This window comes from Engraulis encrasicolus, chromosome 1 (assembly GCF_034702125.1).
Source record: "Engraulis encrasicolus isolate BLACKSEA-1 chromosome 1, IST_EnEncr_1.0, whole genome shotgun sequence".
Classification (NCBI taxonomy): Eukaryota; Metazoa; Chordata; class Actinopteri; order Clupeiformes; family Engraulidae; genus Engraulis; species Engraulis encrasicolus.
Genome location: NC_085857.1, coordinates 20,507,049 through 20,529,548, shown reverse-complemented (window position 1 = coordinate 20,529,548; position 22,500 = coordinate 20,507,049). Strand labels below are relative to the sequence as shown.

General features: G+C 44.7%; 1 protein-coding gene across 1 annotated transcript in view; it reads left to right on the top strand.

The window, feature by feature from the left end:
* gpr179 (G protein-coupled receptor 179) overlaps positions 1 to 22,500 on the top strand; it is a 440,981-nt gene that overhangs the window by 401,805 nt on the left and 16,676 nt on the right. Inside the window, exons 2-6 of the mRNA XM_063207936.1 lie at positions 2,327 to 2,478; positions 4,098 to 4,654; positions 7,206 to 7,314; positions 17,998 to 18,107; positions 19,541 to 19,730. Coding sequence (XP_063064006.1) covers positions 2,327 to 2,478; positions 4,098 to 4,654; positions 7,206 to 7,314; positions 17,998 to 18,107; positions 19,541 to 19,730 — 1,118 coding nt within the window. The remainder of the gene's footprint in view (positions 1 to 2,326; positions 2,479 to 4,097; positions 4,655 to 7,205; positions 7,315 to 17,997; positions 18,108 to 19,540; positions 19,731 to 22,500) is intronic.

Below are 22,500 nucleotides of genomic sequence, written 5' to 3'. Positions count from 1 at the left end.
TAATTTATGCAAAACAAAACAAAAAAAAGCACAACAGAAACAGAAAGATATGTGAGATGTGAGAATAACCGCAACAATGTACCGGACCAGCAAACCGTAAGAAAGCAGGAGAGAGGAACAGAAAAAACAGCTCTCCCGCAGAAAATGAAGGATTGACCACCACCACCACCACCACCACAACACACCAGGGAACCTGCTGGATTTACGACCCACAAGCAGATGACTGTTGCCTGGGACGAAGAGAAGAGACGAGAAGGAGGAGAGAAGAGAGAAAGGAGAGACGGAAACGAAAGAGAGGTGGTTAAGAAAGGAAAGAAATATGACACAACAGCCCAGAGACTGGCGAGAATGAGCGAGCGAGTGAGTGAGTGGCACATTCTGAGATGAGAGAGGGGAGAGAGAAAATCCGTCTCCGTGAGTTTAACATCTACAAAAGAGAGCTAGTGGACTGTTGCAGCTAAACAAAAGTCGGACAAGGAGGACAGATACTAAAAAAACAACCCTTCACTACATTTGGACATTTGGTTACTGCTGTTCTACCACTGTGAAAATAGATGTGCTGTCCCAAAACGCCTGATGTCAAATTCGCCCTCTAATAAGAAGGGGTAGAGGGCAGCAGCAGACAAACCAACAACCAATCAAACAAACACACAGGCAAAAATAAACAAGTGTCAGACAAGGACAATTCTGGGGCTATATTCTGTCTCGGGCTCCCGCCGTTTTGACGATGGGATTTGGAAGTCAACATCCAAAAAGGGGGTAGGGCGCCGCAACAGTTAAACCAACAAACAAAACAGAGAAGTGGTGAACAAAAAAAATAAAGGAGGTCATTCTGTTTCTGCTGCTGCTGCTTTGATGCTGTGACCATGGGATGCCCCGATGTCTCGATACGCCAGCTGCCAGCGCTCCGGTTGCTGCTGATGTGGCTGCTGCTGTTACTTCAGCTGCCTGGACACTCTGGCCAGCAGGTCAACACCACTGCATCCCCTGTCACTCTCACACCTACACCTCCTCCAACTGCACTGTCCGCCTCCCCAGCACCACCCACAACGTCCAGGTCAGCCTCCTCGCCCTCAACCTCCTCCTCCTTCTCCTCCCCGGCAACCTTTACCGATTCTGGGGGAGGAGACGACGGTGGTTTGGCCGGGACTGCGGTGCCCCCCTCCAACGTCTCGACGGCTGCTGTCCCAGCCACCAACAGCACCGGAGGCGATGGACTGGTGGTGGAGGAGGAGGATGTGGTGGAGGAGGAAGAGGACTGGTCGCCAGCGGAGGCCTATTTCAACACAGGTAAATTACATTTGATTTCATTCAATTTTGGGTAAAACTTTAGAATAACTACCTATAAACAGCTTTATAAACACTTTATAAATAATTAACTAATTACCAACAAAATGTTTACAAATGTTTATAAATGGGCAATACTATATTAACACAGCAGATACAGCACAGTCTCATCGGTAATGAAAGTTTCTCCTCCAAAGACCAGAAGGCATGAAACCACATAAAACTCACAGTAGAAGTTGATTCCCACTCCACTATGCTGTCGTAGATTGGTTCTTACTCATTTACAAACATTTGTAAATACTTAACTAAATGTTAATTAAGTGTTTATAAAGCTTTTTTGGGATAGTGATTCTAAAGTGTTACCCAATTTTGTTTGACTCATGTTTGCGTCTCTAATTTGTGCAAACTACAGTCCTTACTATGTCTGTGAAACACTTTTGAGTCTACTGTGTTCAAATGTGCTACAGAAATGAAATTACTTGATGTCTATCGTTGTTGAGTGGCTGTGTGCACATCCAAAGTAACCTTTTTGCAAGTGCTACACAGCACACAGTATGGAAAAGGTTACAACTTTATTCTTAAAGGAGCACAATGTAGGATGACGTAGTTTGCGTGGTGCCCGTGGCATGCCGGTCTCAAAATCTACAGAGTCATGAAAAAATGTTTAAATTGTTTAAATAAACTCACTTTGAGAATGTTTTTCATCACGGAATGCCAGCAGTTGATACAAATCTGATTACGGTATGTAAATCGATTCTTCTGTACAAGCAGTGTTTCCCACGACACTCGACCAGGTCGCTCTGTCTAAAGTTACATTTGGGGTTTTCTGACAGCGGACCGTGACAGTGGTCGCGAGAGTCATCGTTCACTTACTTATGACTCAAATAAGCATCGGCTGACTCGGGACAGTGATTAATTACACTTTTAATCCTACATAGAGCCCATTTAATCATTGCATTTTATTCAAGTGAACATTTTTGGAGCATACAGTAAGTACACAGTGCAGCTGACCAATCTTTTTCGTATTGCCTTGCTTCAGGTGACGCGGCCACCCTGGCGTTGTCCACCTGCCCCCGCTCCTTCCGGCAGCCCCCCCATCGAGGCCGGCTGCCCCCCGACCTGTGGCACCTCCTGCGCCCCATGGCCACCTCCCTGGCCAACGCTGCCAACTTCCTCAACCTCATCTTCCAGGTACATGTATGTGTAACCTTTTGGTGCAGGTAAATGTTTTACAACTTTCTTGACACCGGCATTGTTCGTATGTATGACGCGATAGTGTCATCATAGTGTTCAAAGACTGTCATGACACAGTCATGGAGGTGCCATGAACTTTATGTCAATGACATAAACTTTCTCTCTTGAAGAGACAATAAAGGCTTATCTTATCTTGTCTCTTGTCTTATCTTCTCTGTTACGGTCATGAAAAGTTGACATTGTTAGGGCTGTTTTTAAGATAACCAAATGTCACTTACGTAATGACAACAGCCATAAAATGTTAATGAGATGGAAGTAATGTTTATGACACATCCATGACGGCATTACAACACTTTTACGTCATTGTCATGTCATATCTGTGATGCCGGCGACAAGTAAAGTGTTACTAAATAAGCAAGAGAGTCAGTTGGTGTGTAGCCCTTTGATGCAAATGGGATCGCTCTGCCAACTGCCCCATTCACTAGCCTAATTATAATCGACTTTCAAATCTCTTCGAGAATTGATCTGACCAAGAGCATATCAACTAACATTTCCCAAACGGCATGGTTGACTTGCCTCCCTTAGTTTGCTACTGGTTGTTTGCTTCCCGATAAAGTGGGAGGAGTTCACGATTTTTCAGGAACTCAGAAACGATATTTGTATTACTCCTGGCCTGACTAGAAGCAACACTGAAGGTGTTGCGTCACTAGGAGGGCGTGGCCTGCCTACCCATTCACTGCATCATAACAGCATTGACATTACCAAGTAACACATTAAAACATGCCCATCACCATTTTGGTGACAATAAGAGACAGAGACTCTGTGTGAATACCTCCTCCCAAGCACCTTCTCGTTTTCCTTCCTTTAGTTATTTTCTGTCCCGTCTGTATTCTGCATGATCCCATCTAGATCAAAAGGCTACACGTATTCGAAATATGTCATATAGACAAATGTAGATAAAACATTGCAGCAGAGTACAAAAAAATACAAAAGAAAAACCCTCATCTATCCCTTAAAGGGACACTGTGTGAGATTTTTAGTATTTCCAGAATTCATGCTGCCCATTCACTAATGTTACCTTTTTCATGAATACTTACCACCAGCATCAAATTGTAAGTATTCATTATGACTGGAAAAATTTCACTTTTCATACATGAAAAGGGGGATCTTCTCCATGGTCCGCCATTTTGAATTTCCAAAAATAGCCATTTTAGCTGCAAAAATGACTGTACTTGGACCATACTAGAAAATATTTGTTTATTACTTAGTAAACTTTTGTGTAAAGATCAAATTTGGCAATAGGCAGCCCAGTTTCAATGAGCAGCATAGTTGCAGTACCTTTTTTGACCATTTCCTGCACAGTGTCCCTTTAAACCCTCATTTATAACAGGGGGTTGTGTCTTACCGGGTTAACAGTTAATTGTTTCAAAAACCCTCATGTTCCAGGCGAGCGGTGTGTGAGATCAATTTGCTTATGAATGGCAATTCAAAGTAGCTCCAAAAACAATTAATCATAAATTCTATCCATACCAAAGCACTTATGAATGGTAACCTTTAAAAAAAAAAAAAAAGACTAAACAAGCAATTGATTACTTTAAAAGCCCCTATTGTTCCAGGCGAGCGAGCTGCGCGAGATCACGGTGCGCGAGGACCTGGAGTGGTACCACGCGCTGGTCCGCTCCTTGCTGGAGGCCGACCGGCCGGGCCTGGTGCGCCGGGCCATGCTGACCTTCGACGCCGACCCGGTGGCGGCGCGTCCCCAGCTGTTCCTGCGGGCCTCCAGGGGACCCAGAGGCGGGGCGACGCGCGTCAGCATCCCTCTCGGAGCGGAGCAGCACCTCCAGGAGATCCTGCTGCAGGACTTCACCACCGCCTGGGACAACCACCACCTGGCTCCTCCGGCGCCCGACGACAGCTGGTTCACGGCGCTGAAGTTTGCCGACCGGCAGCAGGTGCTGGCGGGGCTGAGCAAGAGGGCGTTGGTCAACGACCTGGTGACCCTGGAGACGCCCAAGTGGGCGCGCGGGGACAGCTGGGTGGCCAACTGGAGCAGCGTGCGGTGGGCCAACGCCACCTTTCTGGAGTGCCAGGACGGACGGTTCCTGCCCGGTTGGCTGCTGATGCTTACCATGCCGTTCTACGGGCTGAAGCCGGACCTCACGCCTGAGTTCAGGTGAGTTTCAGTTGAGCTTACTGTGGTGATCTGCCAGTGTCAGCGTTGTTTGACCTGACGACGTTGCAGCAAAAGTGTGAACAAGTCTTTACTCGGCCTCTTAATGAAATCCATTGCGAACTAGAAATGCACTCAGAGAGTGCAAACCTCAGCCAAGGAAGCTGTTTGATAGAACATTTGACTTTACAAGTTAGAAACTGGAATGTCAAAATTCGCCCTATCCCGCAATGGTGAAGAATCTTTTTAAAAATTCCTGGATCTGGATTGTGATCCGGATCACCACCAAAATTTAATCACTTGTTCCTTTTGTCGTTTCCAACAACTCCCCAAACTATTTGAGTTATCCTGCTGACAGACAAACAAACAGATTGACAAACAAGCAGACAACCAACACGACTGAAAACATAACCTCCTTGGCGGAGGTAACATAGCCTGAATTGATGAGAGCTCTTAGATTTGCTGACTGTATGCTTTGCTCAACAGGCAAGAACAATAAATCACACTTTGTTTGTACTTTGAGAGCATTTCAGGTCGGCGTTTTGTTTTGGCTGAATCAAGTGACTCAGTGTTTGGCTGTGAAGGGATTTAGCGTGTGTGAAATGCAAAATTAGAATTGCAGCACGCAACAACAACGGCTATGCATAATGATTGCTTTATCCGATCCCAAAAGACCAGGAGAAGACTGTGAAAAAGATAGAATCGTATTTTAACCCGATTTTGAAAGTGGCCTCCATAGATATCCTGATCCTTCTGTCATACAGTAAAAATCACAATGGCTATGTCTCAAATGACACACTTTTGTCAGTGCACTGACAGTCAGTGCACAGTGCACACAGTGCACTGAGGTCTTTAGTGCATAGTGTTGTGGAAAAATTTGAGGACTATGCACTGTGCCCTCGCTGGAAGGGACAGAGCATGGCATTAGCTCGCCAAAATATGAGTTGGCTACAACTGTTTACAATGCACAGTGTCTGGTGCTTGTATTTCCATGCCCTTCACTGCAAAGGACAACAATCACACATACAATACTTTGGTTTGCATGAAAAGGTTGGTGTCCCATCAACATTACTTACAGAATTAGGAGACTGTTGACCAAACTCTTCTACTGAACTGACTGCCACATTTCCTCCGTGTCATAGTCGACATGGCCGCCGTTTAGTGCGTGTAGTGTCCATCATTCAAGCACTGCATTTTCCCGCCATTGTTAGGGGATCATCCTGGCACTTTCAGTGCACTGGCTCAACTGAAATCTTCAGCGGGAGCGCCCTAGGCACTGAAAAACAGTGCCGGAAGTGCACAAGTGCAGCATTTGAGACATAGCCAATGTTAACTCAACACTCAGAGAGTAGTCTGGGACCCAATATACTCCTCAAGATGTTAAATCGACTCCGTAAGTGTAAAATGAACGCTGCATGTTTTATTGTGATCAAAGCAGCAATATTTTTGTCACATCGGAGCACTTCACTGGCTAATTTGTGTTGATGTGACTGAATGTGCAGTGTTTCATATTGTTTATGGCATGCTTGCTGGTGTTTCCTTATTGAAGGCACGTTGTTGCCATTCAGCTCCCCACGGTGCATTCCTATGCCCATACAGGCCGACGGGGGGTGGGGGCAAAGGGGTATGTTGTCCTGGGCCCAGGGAGATAGGGGGCCCAGAATTGGGTCCCCATTACATTGTATGTATTGGTTAGGGGGCCCTTTCAGATGACTTTGTCCCGGGCTCAGCAAAATCTGTCAGCGGCCCTGCATACAGTACAAAACGTTTTATAGAGTTATAGAGTTACTTGAACATCTTCTAGAGTGTATTTGGTCCCAGAGTACTCTCCAAGTGTTGAATTAACATTGCATTGTTTTTTCTGTGGAGACGTACTGGGACCCTTATCTCATCATAGGCCACTGTAGGCCCATCTGAAACTCATGGCACTTGGAATGCATTTGACCTATCTCCCCTTGGAGGGACATCGACATAAAGGATTTTTTTCTTTTCCTCTGCTGTTTCTTAATCTGTCTGTCTATCTAATAGATGTATGGCATCCACTGTGTCTAACTGTTAAATCAATTCTTGAGGTTTTCTTTTGTTTCATCATCATGTCAAGTAAAAGTTTTTAAAAGCCTTCATCAGAGGGTGAAACAAAGGAAACCCTTAGGAATTGTCTGTCTATCTGTCTGGTCTGTTTGTCTTTTTGTTTGAGGACTTGTCTGTCTGTCTGTCTGCGTGTATGCTTGACTTGTGCGCATGTTTGTTTCTCTTTATCTCTGCTTGCCTGTCTGTCTGAGTGCCTGTCTGTGTGTCTGTCTGTCTGAGTGCCTGTCTGTGTGTCTGTCTGTCTGAGTGCCTGTCTGTGTGTCTGTCTGCCTATATTTCTCTCCTCCTTTAATCTGTCTTTCTGTCTGTATTTCTTGGTCTCTCTGTCTGTCTTTCTTAAGTCCGTGTCTATCTCTCAGAGGAGTGCTGCTGTCTGTCTATTTTTTTTTCTGTCTGTCTCTCTGCCTATCTGTCTCTGTGTGCCTGTCTGTCTGTCTTTTTTAACTCTCAGTCTGTCTCTCAGAGGGGTGCTGCGGCTTGACGTGAACGTTCAGGGCTATGATATCGACCAGTGTGCCACAGGGGACGTGTGGTTCGCCGACACCCATGAGTGCAACCGCACCAGCATGGTGGTGAGTCCCATATGGTTCCTCCTCTATATACAGAAGAGTGACGGTAGGGACACATATGCCTCTTTTCCACTGCCGGTTTTCTGGTAGGTCTACAGCTCAACACAGCACGACTCAGCCGCCACTTTTTGCTTCACGATTGAGCTGTGTCGTGCCTATTCGAAAAGCAAAAAGTGGCAACCGAGTCACACTGTTTCGAGCTGTAGGCTTACCAGAAAATTGGCAGTGGAAAAGAGGCAATAGATGTGAATTTGGCCAAGCGAAGCGAACTTTGCCATTCATTCCTATGAGGGAGGCGAAGGCAAGCGAACAGGAGCGAAGGTAAGCGAAATTATTAAACCAAGTTTAATATTATGCAAATGAGGAGTGAATTTCGCCTGCGGCGGCCAATCAAATCGACAACATAACTGTTCCAATCCATTTAATTCGCTGTGACGACCTGATGACGGTTGAGCTGTCAGAATGGAACACTGAATTTCGCCTCTCCTCGCCTCGCCTGCTATGTGTCCCTAGCGTTAGAGTATGCACATCTCACCTGGCTGAGGCCAGCTGCAGGACAAAGGCTCATCTGACAGTAGAAAGAGTAGAAGTCTGTAGCTCCGCTTTGAAGGTTTATTCAGGTCATGCCTGAAAAAAACATCAAAGCGGAGGTATAGCGTGCGGACTTCTACTCTTTCTACTCCTCCTCTATCTCTACAGCATGGGTGGGAAACGTATGGCCCATGGACCGTTTATGGGTTTCTGGCATGTTTTTATCCTGTTTTGTGATCATAGTACGGCCCATGGAGGACTTTATCTAATTACTATGCAAATGCTTAGGGGCCCCAACTTCAAGCAGTGTCCATTTTGCATTTTCCTAAATTCTAGCCCATGTCCAAAAAGTCCAATGATGCTTTTGTTGAAATCCCCATGAGGGTTTGAAAAAGGGAGGGTGTAAGACCCCCTTGCCCCATGAGAGAGAGAGCCCCCCCCCCCCCCCCCCCCCCCCCCACCCCCCCCCCCCCCCCCCCCCCCCCCCCCCCCCCCCCCCTATGTTCCTAAGACCCCCAAATGACTTGAAACGGCCCTGTTGCATGCTATTTTATATCTGCTGTAGAGTACATCTGTTACAGGTTGAAGGCAGAGTGTGAATGTCAGCTTATCACAATGGGGTCTAGACATCAGTTCTGGAAGCTGAAATGCGTACATTCACATGTTCTAATTTATAAATCTGTGTCAGAGACATCTAGTTGAAATCGGTCTCTTTTTGCATGGCGATGGTGAGTCACATGTTGTTCTCCAGTCCCCACCACCACATGTGGGGCAGTCAGTCCTTGTTCTCCAACCTAATTCCAACCCCTGGGCTATGCTGTGCATGTGAGCAATGATGGAATGGATTTAAGACACACAGGTGTGTGTGTGTGTGTGTGTGTGTGTGTGTGTGTGTGTGTGTGTGTGTATGTGTGTGTGTGTGTGTGTGTGTGTGTGTGTGTGTGTGTGTGTGTGTGTGTGTGTGTGTGTGTGTGTGTGTGTGTGAGAGAGAGAGAGAGAGAGAGAGAGAGAGAGAGAGAGAGAGAGAGAGAGAGAGAGAGAGAGAGACGTGGGAGAGATGGGAGGTCATTGATTCAACACATTTTAAGGCCAACTGAAAGAGTTCACAAACATTTAATTTATTAATAAGAGAGAGAGAGATGGATTCTCCCGTAGGCTCAATTAACAAAATTATTTTAGTTTGTCTGTGTGTCGGCTTCCGACTGCTTGGTGGTTGTGAGCAGGGCCGCTGACAGCTTTGGCTGGGCCCAGGACAAAGTAATCCGAAAGGGCCCCCCCAACCCAATACAATGTAATGAGCAACAAATTATGGGCCCCTTCTCTCCTTGGGCCCGGGATAACTGTCCCTTTTGTCCTCCCCCTGTCGGCACCCCTGGGTGGAAGCATTGCACTAACCTGGCTGCCATTGTTTCAGTGAAATTGACCTGAAAACGCACACCTGCTGGCCAATTACATGTATCACGGCAGAACATGATGATCTTTCAGGCGGCACGCAATAGAGAGAGATTGCTAGACGAGCTACGGTAGCTGGCACAGATCGATCCTGCCAGAAGGGGCAGCTGTCTGAGGGCTTTTGTGAAAATAAAAAGCAAACAGCCAACCTCATCCTCCCCGGGCCGGGAGCCTGGAACAGGTGTTTGGGAGCAGAGCAGCTCAGTTCAGTTCAGTTCAGTTTCCTTTATTGGTACCCGTAACCCGTACTATGGCAAAATGCAGTAACTACAGTACATACTTTGTCAAAATTGAGTTTTTACTGAAAATGCGTCATAACACCTCCTTTATCTTGTGACTAAACCTTATGGTCCAGATGTGTCCCCGTTTTAGAGATACTATGTCAAGCTTATAGTAGCTACAATATTCAACTTCATACCAAAGCTTTGAAGACATTTTTCTCCGTTTCAATGTTGGCGTAGTTACTGCACTTTGCCTTTGTAGGGCAACGTAGGTAAACTGGTTTTGCAGTTTGAGACAGAGATACGTACTAGGCCTACTTAAAAGCTACAAGACACATGACACATATAACATGGAATCTCAAGAAATATACACAAGAATAAATAGTACAAGGACAGTGCTGACATATAACATATATAACATATACACACACAAAAAGTGGGGGTTAATGAGGTTAGGGCGTGTGAATCGTCAATCACCGTGAGCAGGAACAAAAAAGGAAAGTGATGATGGCTGATCACTCCCTCCTAATTTTAAAGTGATACAGTCCCATTTTTGGAAATAAACTAATATTACACCCCTCCTTGAGTTAAATAGTTGAGTTTTACCTTTCTGCTACTGTCAACCGTTCTCTGAGTATGGCAGTGCAAATTTTACCTCCATGCTAGCAGTTAACATTGAGTCCTATGAGATCAGCTGGCGGCTAACTGGTCTCATAGGAGTCAATGTTAACTGCTAGCTTGGAGGTAAAATTTGCACTGCCGTACTCAGAGAACGGTTAAAAGTACAGGAGAAAGGTAAAACTCAACATATTAACTCAAGGAGAGGTGTAATATGTGCGTATTTCAAAAAATGGGACAGTATCACAGACAAAACGTGCACATCCGTTTAAAAATGTGGGTGCAGGACTAGTGAAGTCACATGAAAACTGAAAATAAAATCTGCAACACCAAGCTCCCATGTCTCTTATTTAATATGGGACGTTGCGGGCAGCACGCCCTTAAGTTTTCATGATCACTTCTCTCATATATCATCGCTCCTCTCAAAGGCGTTATCACAGAGAGGTCATGGAGACGGACTCACAGCTGAGACACATACTGTAGGCTATGTGTTACATGATAGTATACCAACACAACACGATGAGTGTGAAGGACATCTCATACAAAGTACTAGGTGGGTGGAAACGGACTAAAATAATACGCACCCTCAACCAGCCAATTCTATGTGTACCAAGGTGTAGGTGTACCACTGGCCATATTTAAGCAACACCTTAAGACACACCTCTTCCTGGAGGCTTATGGCTGCTAGTTCCACAAGCACTTTCACTTACATGCATTCAAATTCACAGACACGCTCACACACTGACGCGCACACACACTCACACTTTCCAACACAACACTCTGTGAAGCGTCCTTGGGTGTTTTGAAAGGCACTATATAAAACGAAAGTATTATTATTATTATTATTATTATTAGAACAGGTGTTTGAATGAGAGCTGTAAACATGGCAGATGGGAGAGGAGGCCGCACCACCATTCACTCCTCTCAAAGGCTTTGTCACATTGAGGTGGTGGAGACGGACTTTCTGTAGGCTACAGATGAGATACTTTATTGTATCTATTATATAATGGTGTATTGCCGTATATTGGTATATAGAGGCAGAAGAATAGTGTGAAGGTCATATCACACTAAGGGTGGAAAATGACTGAGAAATATTGACTTGGGTTACCAGCCACAGAGAGACATGGTAGATTTCGCATGCCAGTCAACAGTAAATTATTATTTTGTGTCTCTTAACAGCATTTGTCTGGTAGGTTGTGCTAACCATGAATACATGCTGTTAGAGCATAGGCAGCTTGCTGGACCTCAAAGCGGTGATGAGAGAACAGGCTCCACAAGCCACTGTGCGGTATACTGTACAACGCAATACAAGACAACACAAAATTCGTTTTAACTTTAAAGCAGTCGTTTTGAAATGTCCTGAGTGGCTCATCAACTCATAACAGTCACACTTTGGATGTTGTTGTTGTTGTTGTTATCCTTCATGGGTTTATAATTGTTAGTAGTATTGAAATATAGTAATTGTCAGAAGCAACTGTTTTCTCAAAACTACAACTATAGGCTGACTATAGAAGAGGAATGGTGTCATAGTGTGTAGCTGTAAGGTATAGCCTATTCATTCTGATTCCAGATTCCCCAATTTCTGTAAAAAAAAAAAAAAAACTTGTACGTTATTGCAGGTGGAGGTGCAGCCTATGACATTTATGGAACCTCATTTGATTTGTTCAGGGCCTGGGCTATCTGTGTGAAAGCACAGGTTCGCAACTTGGTATATTTAGATGATATTATAATTTATTTGGGTGGGCGCGTGCAGGGCCACTGAGAGTCCAGGACAAAATGATCTGAAAGCCCCCCCCCCCGTCTCAACGCATACAATGTTATTATGGGGACCCAATCTTTGGGAACCCAAATTTTATCCTACTTTTAAAAAACATTATCCCTACATGCAAACCTAGACCCTTTGAGAAATCTGTTTTGTGGGCAGTATAATTCACAAGGTCTTTTCTAGGAAATGATGCATCATAATGTCTTTATAGCTACAAGCCAGCACTGGGGTATTAAAACCCATCAATCTCTTCAATGGTCATCTTGAGCCCAGCACTCTATGAGCTATCTGATATCTCTTTTCATCCCTGTAGGACATAGCACCTATTCATTTCTTTTTTCACTCTGCTCCCTTTTTCCGTTCGTCCTTTTTGTCTGTCTGGTCACCCTGACTGTTTTTAGTCTGCCTCATTGTATCGTCGAGCAGTTTTCCCAAACTTGCACAGCGGTTAGCCGACATTATACCCACCAGTCCCATGATGTCCCTCAACCCATCCTCTCATTTAAAGATAGCCGAGAAGGGAGGGAGGGAGGGAGGAGGGGTGGGTGGCTCGGGGATGATGGGCTGGATTAAGATTATAATCCAGCGATGCTCACTCCACTCCCATCCCCAGTACTGCAGTGTGTGGTGAGAGAGCTTCTACCTCCACGTTCATCTGTCCGACCGACACAGCCTCATTATTGCAGTCACCACCCCCCCTTTGCCCCAGTCTCTTCTGTGTTCTCTCTCTGTCTCCCCCCCCCTCTCTCATTCATTATTCCTCTTTCTCAAACCTATTGCATGATAATGCTGCTGCTGCTCTCTCTCTCTCTCTCTCTCTCTCTCTCTCTCTCTCTCTCTCCCTTTCTCTCTCTCTCTCTCTCTCATTCAATTTTCCTCTCTCTCAAACCTACTACATGCGAACGCCGCTGCTGCTTTCTGTCTCTCTCTGTTTCTATCTTTCTGTCTATCTCTCTCTGGACTCCTTCCTCCATCTACCTCTTATCTTCGCTCCTTGTTCAACCCATACTCAATTACAATTTTCCTGGAATCCCCTGTCTTTCTAAAAGCACTCATGAGATTTCGTTCTGTGGTGAATTGATTTGATTTTCTACGTGTGTCTACTGAGCATGTATACAATATGCATAAATTAGGTTGTCATGCACTAGAGACAATGTTCAATGGTTCACATAAGAGTGTATTAAAATGACTGCTTGTGTGTGTCATTTGAGAACAAAACAACCTTTTTAGAAGAGAGTACATTGTTTTGAGACAAGACGTGCATTTTTCAGAGGTAGTGAAGAGTTTTGCCCGTTGTGTGTGAGGTTTGGAGATTTGCGTGTAGAGTTTTGAGAATTCGAGAACTGATTCCGAAAATTGTGTGTTAGCATCAAACATCATATAAACACCTCTTAATTCAGAATTAAAGGAAAGATCAAAGCGAACTGGACGGAACTATTTAATTCTGAAATATTCCTTCAGAATTAAAAACATCATGTAAACGTATAGTGACTGTCTGTCCAGTTGTGATGTAATGTAAACAACACATAAACATGTGGGAAACACGTGTCTTCTCCTGGGTTTTTCCTCTCTGTTGACTGTTGATATGCAACAGCTCTGCTTTGATTAATGGTACGTACAGTACGTAGGCCTATGTATCCCCAGTGTGTGTTAGAGTGAGAGATTTACTGTGTCAAAAGGCAACAGGGGAGGCTTATGGATGATAAATAGCGTAGCTCCAGGGCGCGTAATACAGATACACAGAGTCAAACCTGCTCATCAAGCAGATACATAGAATCAAACCTGCTCTTCAGGCAAAGCAAGGCTCTATGGAACCATCCCAAGACTGGCCTTTTCTGTTATTTCAAGGAGGCATAATACAAATACATACACGTAGCATCAAACCTGCTCACCAGGCAGAGCAAGACTGTATGAAACCATGCCAAGACTGCCTTTTCTGCTATTTCCAGGGTGCATACAGATACGTACATAGCATCAAACCTGCTAATCTGACAGTGCGAGGCTGTATGGAAGCATGCCAAGACTGGCCTTTTCTGCTATTTCCACAGTCAGTCATTAGGATTCCTTTTCATTGCAATGGCATGTAATACAGGCCTACAGCCTATTCATACAACACAATGTTTACAATTATCTGTATCATTGCATTGATGATATAATAAATAATAGCCTATAATAATAACATTATTAACCATGTAAAAGTATAATCTGAGTTGAGGGATCCTCTTTGCACATCATTTCTGATTGTGAAAGCTTAGATTTCATAATACTCTCTCAATACTATGGTATTGTGACTTGTTCATTGAGTGGCATATGACATACATAGCATATACTGTAGTATATGCACAATATACGCATACATCTTGCGTGCAAGTATAGTGTGTGTCATTGGTGGGAGATTTTCCTGTTCAAAGAGAGAACCGATAAAGCCCTTTCAATCGAGGCTTACTAGGTCCATTTACGTTTTAGCGTAGATTAACACAGAGCCAGTGCGTCCATGCACGTGCGTGTTTGTGTGTGTGTGTGTGTGTGTGTGTGTGTGTGTGTGTGTGTGTGTGTGTGTGTGTGTGTGTGTGTGTGTGTGTGTGTGTGTGTGTGTGTGTGTGTGTGTGTGTGTGTGCATGCATGGCATGTGTGTGTGTGTGTGTGTGTGTGTGTGTGTGTGTGTGTGTGTGTGTGTGTGTGTGTGTGTGTGTGAGAGAGAGAGAGAGAGAGCGAGAGAGAGAGAGAGAGAGAGAGAGAGAGAGAGAGAGAGAGAGATAGAGAGAGAGAGATGCAGAGACACACAGTAGACAGACCGAGGGAGAAGAGAGAATGAGGGAGAGACAGATTGAGAGAGAAAAAGAGGAAGAGACACAGATAGGTTGCAAGAGATAGGAGAGAGGATGAAGACAGGGAAAAAAAGAGTGTGCATGTGTGCATAGCCTTGTCACAATTAACAGCGTGGTGGTGCGATGGAACATGCGTAAAGCAGCCCAGGCTGAAATGGATTAGGTCCCGACCATCTCTCTAGTCCAGGGGTGGGGAAGCTATGTCTCGAGGGCTGTTTGTGGCCCTTGGGGCCGTTTTATCTAGCCTGGCGACGCCATCCATGTACTCCACCCAAAGATTTTGGCTCCGCACATCGTCTGGCAAAAGCCTCGAGCTCGGTTCTCTCAGTGTTTAGCCAATCAGCAAACAGTTGAGAGTGGTGACGTAGAACTCACCCGCGAGCTCCGTTACTGATTGGTTAAGGTAACTATATTCACACTTTCGTTTTGTTATTTGTATGCTTTTGCGACGCTATAACGTAACAGGCATGCCAATAAAGCACAATATGGGTTTTAATTTGAGTTTGGAACTTCAATTAATTTAAATGATAGAGTAAGATCAGACCATCTCCCATCGTCCACGGAGACGGATTCCTCATGGCTTTTGCCAGACTGATTGACGGAGTCAACAGTCGGCTATTGGTCCAGGCTACGTTTTCTCCGCTCCCCGATGTGATGTTAATGTTATGCAGCTTCACATGAAATGTGACATATTTTGTAATGGAATCTTAGAAAATACATTTGCAATACAATAAAGTTATATTCAGGGGACCTAGAGACTGTGGGGTCTGTTTTAAAGGTGTCTGCTTTCAATGTTGGCCTAAAGTGCAGGGGGAAAACCTGGTTTGTCTTCATAGTAAGGCCCGGACTTTTATGGCCCTCGGATGAATTTGAAGTGGCCCCTCAAATGAAAAAGGTTCCCCACCCCTGCTCTAGGCCAGTGGTTCTTAACCTTTTTTTTCTTCACGCACCCCCATACCTGTGACCAAGACAAGCCGTGCACCCCCAACCCAAACTTCTACACTTCTATACGCCCTAAAAAATGATTTAAGTGATTTATTACAATTATTCTTGCTTAAGACATTAATCAATACCTTAATGACTTGACATGGGGACCAAAACCGGTTTAAATTGGTTTTGATTTGGCCTAATTATAATGTTTGCTAACAGAATTTTGGTCACAACCTCAACTTAAACACAATTCCCTGCACCCCCTGAAACCGCACCCCAGGTTAAGAAACACTGCTCTAGTCTCATGCTCACCTACAACACTCGCAACATTTGAAGTGAAAGCCCACCTAGGAAACTCCCATGGTCATTGTGACACAGTATACAGTGCTGCCTGCACACAACAAAATTGCATTTATTGCGTCACCCGTGCAAGGGGGCAGCCTCAAAACGGTGCGCCAAGGGAGCAGTGTAGTAGTATGGTGACATGCTTATGATAGTACCTCTGTCATGGAAGAGGATGGGGGAGAGCACTGGTTAATTACTCTCCCCCACCAACCTGGTGGGTCGCTTTGGGCCTCTAAAATTGTATTTTCTTGCCACTGTTGAAGAACCTCTAAAAGTTCTCAGAGGTGGTTTTCACCGACCAGAACAGAGCTGGCGCCCGTGCCCGCACCAGTTACGTTCGGCAGTAAAGTGCTTGTCTGCGAACCGCCCGTGTTCATATGAGAGTCTGAACTTCTTCCGCACCAGAGCCACTCTCCATTGACAATGTTTGACTTTTAATTCTCTTTGAGAATACCGATCAGAGAAACATAAATCTGTGTGGTATATGGTTGGTATAGCTTTAGGATTGCAAATTGAGATCAGTGCCTTCTATAGTGCCTTCTACAGTGCCTTCCAATGAGACGAATCCAAAATGTGGAAATTAATCGTGGAGAAAAGAATTACTCACATAATACACTCATAATACACCACAACAATAACCTTTACTGTGTTAGGGATTGTTGTTCTCAAAAAAGTGGCAAAGTGAGAGATAGTTCTTCAGGAAGGTCATAAAATTCCACCCTACACGAAGTCAAAAGATGTTCAGGCTATTTATTCTGTCATTCTGTCATATCTGAAGGTTGCAGAAGATGGAGATGGTTTGTGGGTGCTTTGTCATCTTGAAGAAACGTCGCATCAGTCTTGTCAAACTGAATAACTGAAGCCATTTTTGCAGACTGCCAGATAAACTAAATCTTTCCAGTTTAAACCCATTTTGACCAGGAGATGCATCTGTGAGTTTTACCTTTCATGCTGGCTGCTGCATCTATGAGTGACTTTCATGCGGTTTTCAACATGGCAGGCATTTTATTTTATAAGCACATGGCAAATGTTATGTATGTGTGATGTCTGAAATTCACATGTTTTGTCGTTTTTCAGGAAAAACAATGCTCATGTTTTAGGAGTCTGTATTGGAATGTCACACATGTCACGCACATTTTAGCACCATATGTTGATGGCATCAATAATTGATAGATCTCAGAGGCACTAGTGCATGCACGCACAAAAATCCTTGCAAATTCCAATACCACTACACATTATATTCAGATTACGTTTCTCACATTCAACAGCGGTTTTACACATTTGGGGGCCTAAGACAAAATATAGACATGGGACCCTTTTGCATTACTTTCTCTGGTATTTACCATGGCGGGGAGGACTGTTTGGGTCCTCCTACAATGAGCAAAGATTGGTGGGGCCCTAGGTAGCTGTCTATTGGCAAAACTGCCTTTGCTCACATCGCCCACAATTCAGTGGATTATGTTACAAACTACATTTTGAGTACACGTGCTCTTTAATTCGTAGTGGAATACATGTACATTTCAAAGTAACCTTCCCAACAGTTATTGTGGGAAAGCCAGTACAGAAATGTGACATGTTAACGAACCACCGAACCCACTCTGCAAATGTTATTTTATAACTTTGAAAAGAAATACTCATTGGTGTTAGAAAGGTTTTTTTTCTCTCTATGTATAACGTTCATTATGTCTAACTGTTTAAATCACACTTGAGTTTTTCTTTTACGTTCAGACATGTAAAAGTTTTATCTTTTACCTGACATGTTTCGACGGTACGTATAACTTCCATCCTCATCAGAGGGTCACTGGGATGTTGATGTGAGACGCACTTTAAAATCAGCTGATGTTGTTGTGGAGGTGTGACCTCCCTGTCAATAACAACATCCCAGTGAACGAAAGTTATACAGTACCGTTGAAACATGTCTGAAGTAAAAGAAAAACTCAAATGCGAAGTTTTTTTCTCCTCTCTTTCCCTATCATTCTCTATCATATCTCATCAGTGTGAAGCCATCCCTGGCCAAGGCTTCCGTCTGGGTCAGTACTGCTGTCGCTGCAAAGAGGGATACTACAGTCCTCAGCCAGGTAAGCAGAACAGGGACATTGGGGGCGGGTACCGGACGGGGTGGGACAGGGGGCATGTGGAACATCCAGCTGCCTTACTAGGCTGTAGAATCTACACACACACACACAGGCCATTTCCCAATGTCTAGTGTGCGTCCTTCGAAGTGTATCAGCCATCGTAATCACGCCCAGTGATTGGATACTCTTTGGTGAACTGTGCGGAGTATCCAATCACTGGGCGTGACTAATTAGGCTGACACACCTCCAAGGCTCATACACTTGACATTGGGATGGTGACAGTGTCGAGTCATTGTTGTATGATGATGATGATGATAATGATGATGGCTATTGTTTAAAAAATGGAAGCCCTTTATCTGATGGTGTTTCCAAAACTGATGTGAGCATAACAAATGGCGGGGCACATCGATGTTTATCAATTCCTCTTTTTTGTCCTCTTCTTCTTCTTCATCATCTTATTCTTCTTCTTCTTCTTCTTCATCATCTTATTCTTCTTCTTCTTCTTCTTCTTCTTGATTTTCTTTTTCTTCTTCTCTGTTTTTCGTTTGTATTTTTTTGCATATATTTACTCAAGACAGAAAAGCAACATAGGCAGAATTTTTTTTTAATTGTTCAAAACAACCTGTTCAGCACGGTTCCTGTAATGAAGAAAATTAACTTTGATTGTGAAAGTAATTGAATTCAGGTGTCTAGGAGATGGTATCCCTGATCTGTTTGCTGGTTTTTAATTTGACAAGGAACGTGTTTAGCAAGTAAGATGGCGGAATGAATAATTTACTCATGCGGAGAGCATCTGTTGTACTATGGCCGCGTGTAACTCAAATTTATGTGCAAGTAATTATTGGTTCCATAAAGCCCCCTTCTTGAACTTTCTAATGTCAGGATCGTAAAGGTGTCAAAGCAGTCCATAAATTGTTCCCTGGCAACACACTTACAAGGCTGGAAACCCCCAAGGGACCATCTTCATATACTGTAGCACAGTGGTTCCCAACCAGGGGTACGTGTACCACTAGGGGTACGTGAGCACTCTGCAGGGGGTACTTGGAAAAAAGTAATAACAACAAATCCATGGAGCATAGTCCCACTGAGATAGAGGAAGAGATATAGAACATGGGTTAGGGGGTACTCATGGTACAACAAAAAAGCTTTGGGGGTACGCGAGATGAAAAAGGTTGGGAAATACTACTGTAGCATGCTCCACCACTCTCATCTTCTCACCTCTCGTCACCACCCCCATCTCTCCTCCCCACCTCTCCTCCCTCCCCACCTCTCCTCCCTCTCTCCCTCCCTCTCTCTCCCTCCCCCTCTCTCCTTCCTCTCTCCCTCCCCATCTCTCCTCCCCACCTCTTCTCCTCTCCTCCCTCTCTCCCTCCCCACCTCTCTCCCTCCCTCTCTCCCTCCTCCAGGACACGGAACCGCTAGCCGCACCCGCACCAACGGAGGTGCCAACGTCACCGCCACCAGGGCCTGCTACCCTTCCATGCCGGTGTGCCTTCCCTGCCACCCGGACTGCGGGCCCTCCTGCGGTGACGGCGCCCCCTGCTGGGTGCAGGAGGACTGGCTCCTGAGGGCCGCCGTGCTGGTGGCGCAGGGCCTCTTCATGCTGCTGGTCTTCCTGTCCATGCTCATCACATACCAGCACAGAGGAATCAAGGTGAGGCAGGGAGGGAGGGAGAGGGGGGGGTAGAGAGAGAGAGAGAGAGAGAGAGAGAGAGAGAGAGAGAGAGAGAGAGAGAGAGTGTGTGTGTGTGTGTGTGTGAGAGAGAGAGAGAGAGAGAGAGAGAGAGAGAGAGAGAGAGAGAGTGTGCATGTGTGTGTGTGTGTGTGAGAGAGAGAGAGAGTGTGCGTGTGTGTGTATGCATTGTGTGTGTGTGGGAGTATGTGTGTATGCATGCCTGTGTGTGTGTGTGTGTGTGTGTGTGTGTGTGTGTGTGTGTGTGTGTGTGTGTGTGTGTGTGTGTGTGAGTGTGAGAGAGAGAGAGAAAGAGTGTGCGTGTGTGTGTATGCATTGTGTGTGTGTGGGAGTATGTGTGTATGCATGCCTGTGTGTGTGTGTGTGTGTGTGTGTGGTGTGTGTGTGTGTGTGTGTGTATGTGTGTGTGTGTGTGTGTGTGTGTGTGTGTGTGTGTGTGTGTGTGTGTGTGTATGCATATGTGTGTGTGTGTGCGAGAGAGAGAGAGAGAGAGAGAGAGAGAGAGAGAGAGAGAGAGAGAGAGAGAGAGAGAGAGAGAGAGAGAGAGAGAGAGAGAGAGAGAGAGAGTGTGTGTGTACCTAGGCCTCTGCGTTTCATGGTGTAGTATGGTCTCTGTTCATGCTGCTCTTGTTCCTCTCCATGCCCATCACATCAGTCTCTGCACCTTGAAAAGGTGCTGTCCCTCTGAGAAGAGAAAAGGAATAAAGAATGAACTCAGAAGTTGGACTGCAGGGAAAAAAACGATGTGTGTGTGTGTGTCAGGGCTTGACATTGGCACTAGCCTACCAGCCAAATACTGGTGAAACTTGGCTGTGGCTAGTAGTACTTTCAGTGTCACTAGCCAATTTGGCTGGCAGTTTATATTCCTTGGTAACATACGCATCATAGCCTTTATGCTGCCGTTTGCCCATTGTATCAATTGTTTGTATTTAAGTTCAAGAAAAAGCTCAGTAACTTAGTTTCTATTTGCTTGATATATTTCCATGTAGAAAGGTATACAGTCATCTTGCTTTAGCACCTCATCTTCTGAGGTTAGACGTACACGTATCATGATAAAGGAAAAAAAAAATGATAGAAAATCACTGGCTAGTGGAATACCTGAATGGCTAGTGACTCTGGAAAACCACTAGCCACAGTGGCCAGTGGGTGATAAAGTTAATGTCAAGCCCTGGTGTGTGTGTGTGTGTGTGTGTGTGTATGTGTGTGTGTGTGTGTGTGCGTGTGTGCGTGCGTGTGTGCGTGTGTGCGTGTGTGCGTGTGTGTGTGTGTGTGTGTGTGTGTGTGTGTGTGTGTGTGTGCGTGCGTGCGTACGTGCGGTGCATGTACAGATGTGTGTGTGCTGTGCTTGAGTGTGCATGCGTAGGCCTGCAGTATGTGCATGCATGCTTGTGTGTGCGTGTGCGTGTGTGCGCGCGCGCGTGTGTGTGTACGTGTGTGTGTTCGGCTTTGTGTAACTTAACCTGAGACGTGGCCAGTTTGCAAAAAAAAAAAACACACACACACAAACAAAAAAAAACGAGTTCACTCGGTCTGGATCAACAGCGTGTACAAAATATCCAGCCTGGTAGCCAGCCAGCCACCAAAATGAGATCAAAGTCTTAGGAGTGTGCATGACATGCCGGCAGCCCAGAGCTGCTCATTTGACACAGATATTGGCCAGCCGGTGCAGTGCCAACTACAAAACCTAACCTCAGAGCAAAAAACTCACTCAGTACACTGAATTGCAATATAGTATTGCACTCCTTTATTTCAGAGAAAATATATATTTTTTGCATATTGTGTTAGCAGTAGAGATGCACCGGATCCTGATTTTTAGGATCCTGCCGGATACCGGATCCACTGCTTAAGATCCTGCCGGATCCGGAACCGGATACCGGATCCTATGAAAGAGTTGAAACACATAGCCTACTTGCACATGTAGGCCCTTTTTATCACGTTGGCTCAAACTATTTTGACTGAAAAGCCTCGGCTACCGGATCCTGGATCCTGGAGCCGGATCCGGATCCTGTGAAGAACCCTATTATCCTGCCGGTTCCGGAACCGGATCTTGGATCCGGTGCATCTCTAGTTAGCAGTGACACACTTACTGCTGTTGTCATTTAATTCCAGTCGACTAATAGTTGTCACATTATTATACATAATGTAAATCAATACATAACATGATATTGTCATGATATAACAACTATAGGGCTGTAAAAAGATATTGCACGTAGAGTCACGATAATGTCTCGCAATGCAGGAGGGCATCCAGATACGCCCTTTCACAGTTAATATGTGATAGTGCTTCCAAGCTTCAAATCATCATCATTTTTAAACATTATCAAAATTACTACTAGCCTCTTGTAACCTATTCTACCTATGAACTGTCATCGTCATTTTCTTTTATGATGATGAAATATCTGAAAAAAGCAAAAATCAATTCATTCTAAAAAGATACTTTTAAAAAATCGCAAGGTGTATTGAACCATAGGTCAAAAATCGTGATACAAACCGAATTGTAAGTTGAGTGCATCGTTACAGCCCTACTACAGAGACTTCACTATTGAGCAAGATACAATGCAACTCACACCATATGTAGATAATGTAGTAGGTATTAAGTATTGTAGTAGGTATTGTATGTATTGAAGTAAATATGTCTGGCCTAACCCCACTTCGTTTTCAGAGGATATAACCTATATTGTTTATTGCTGGCACTCTTTCGAAGACATCCTTATACTGAATACAGATGCAC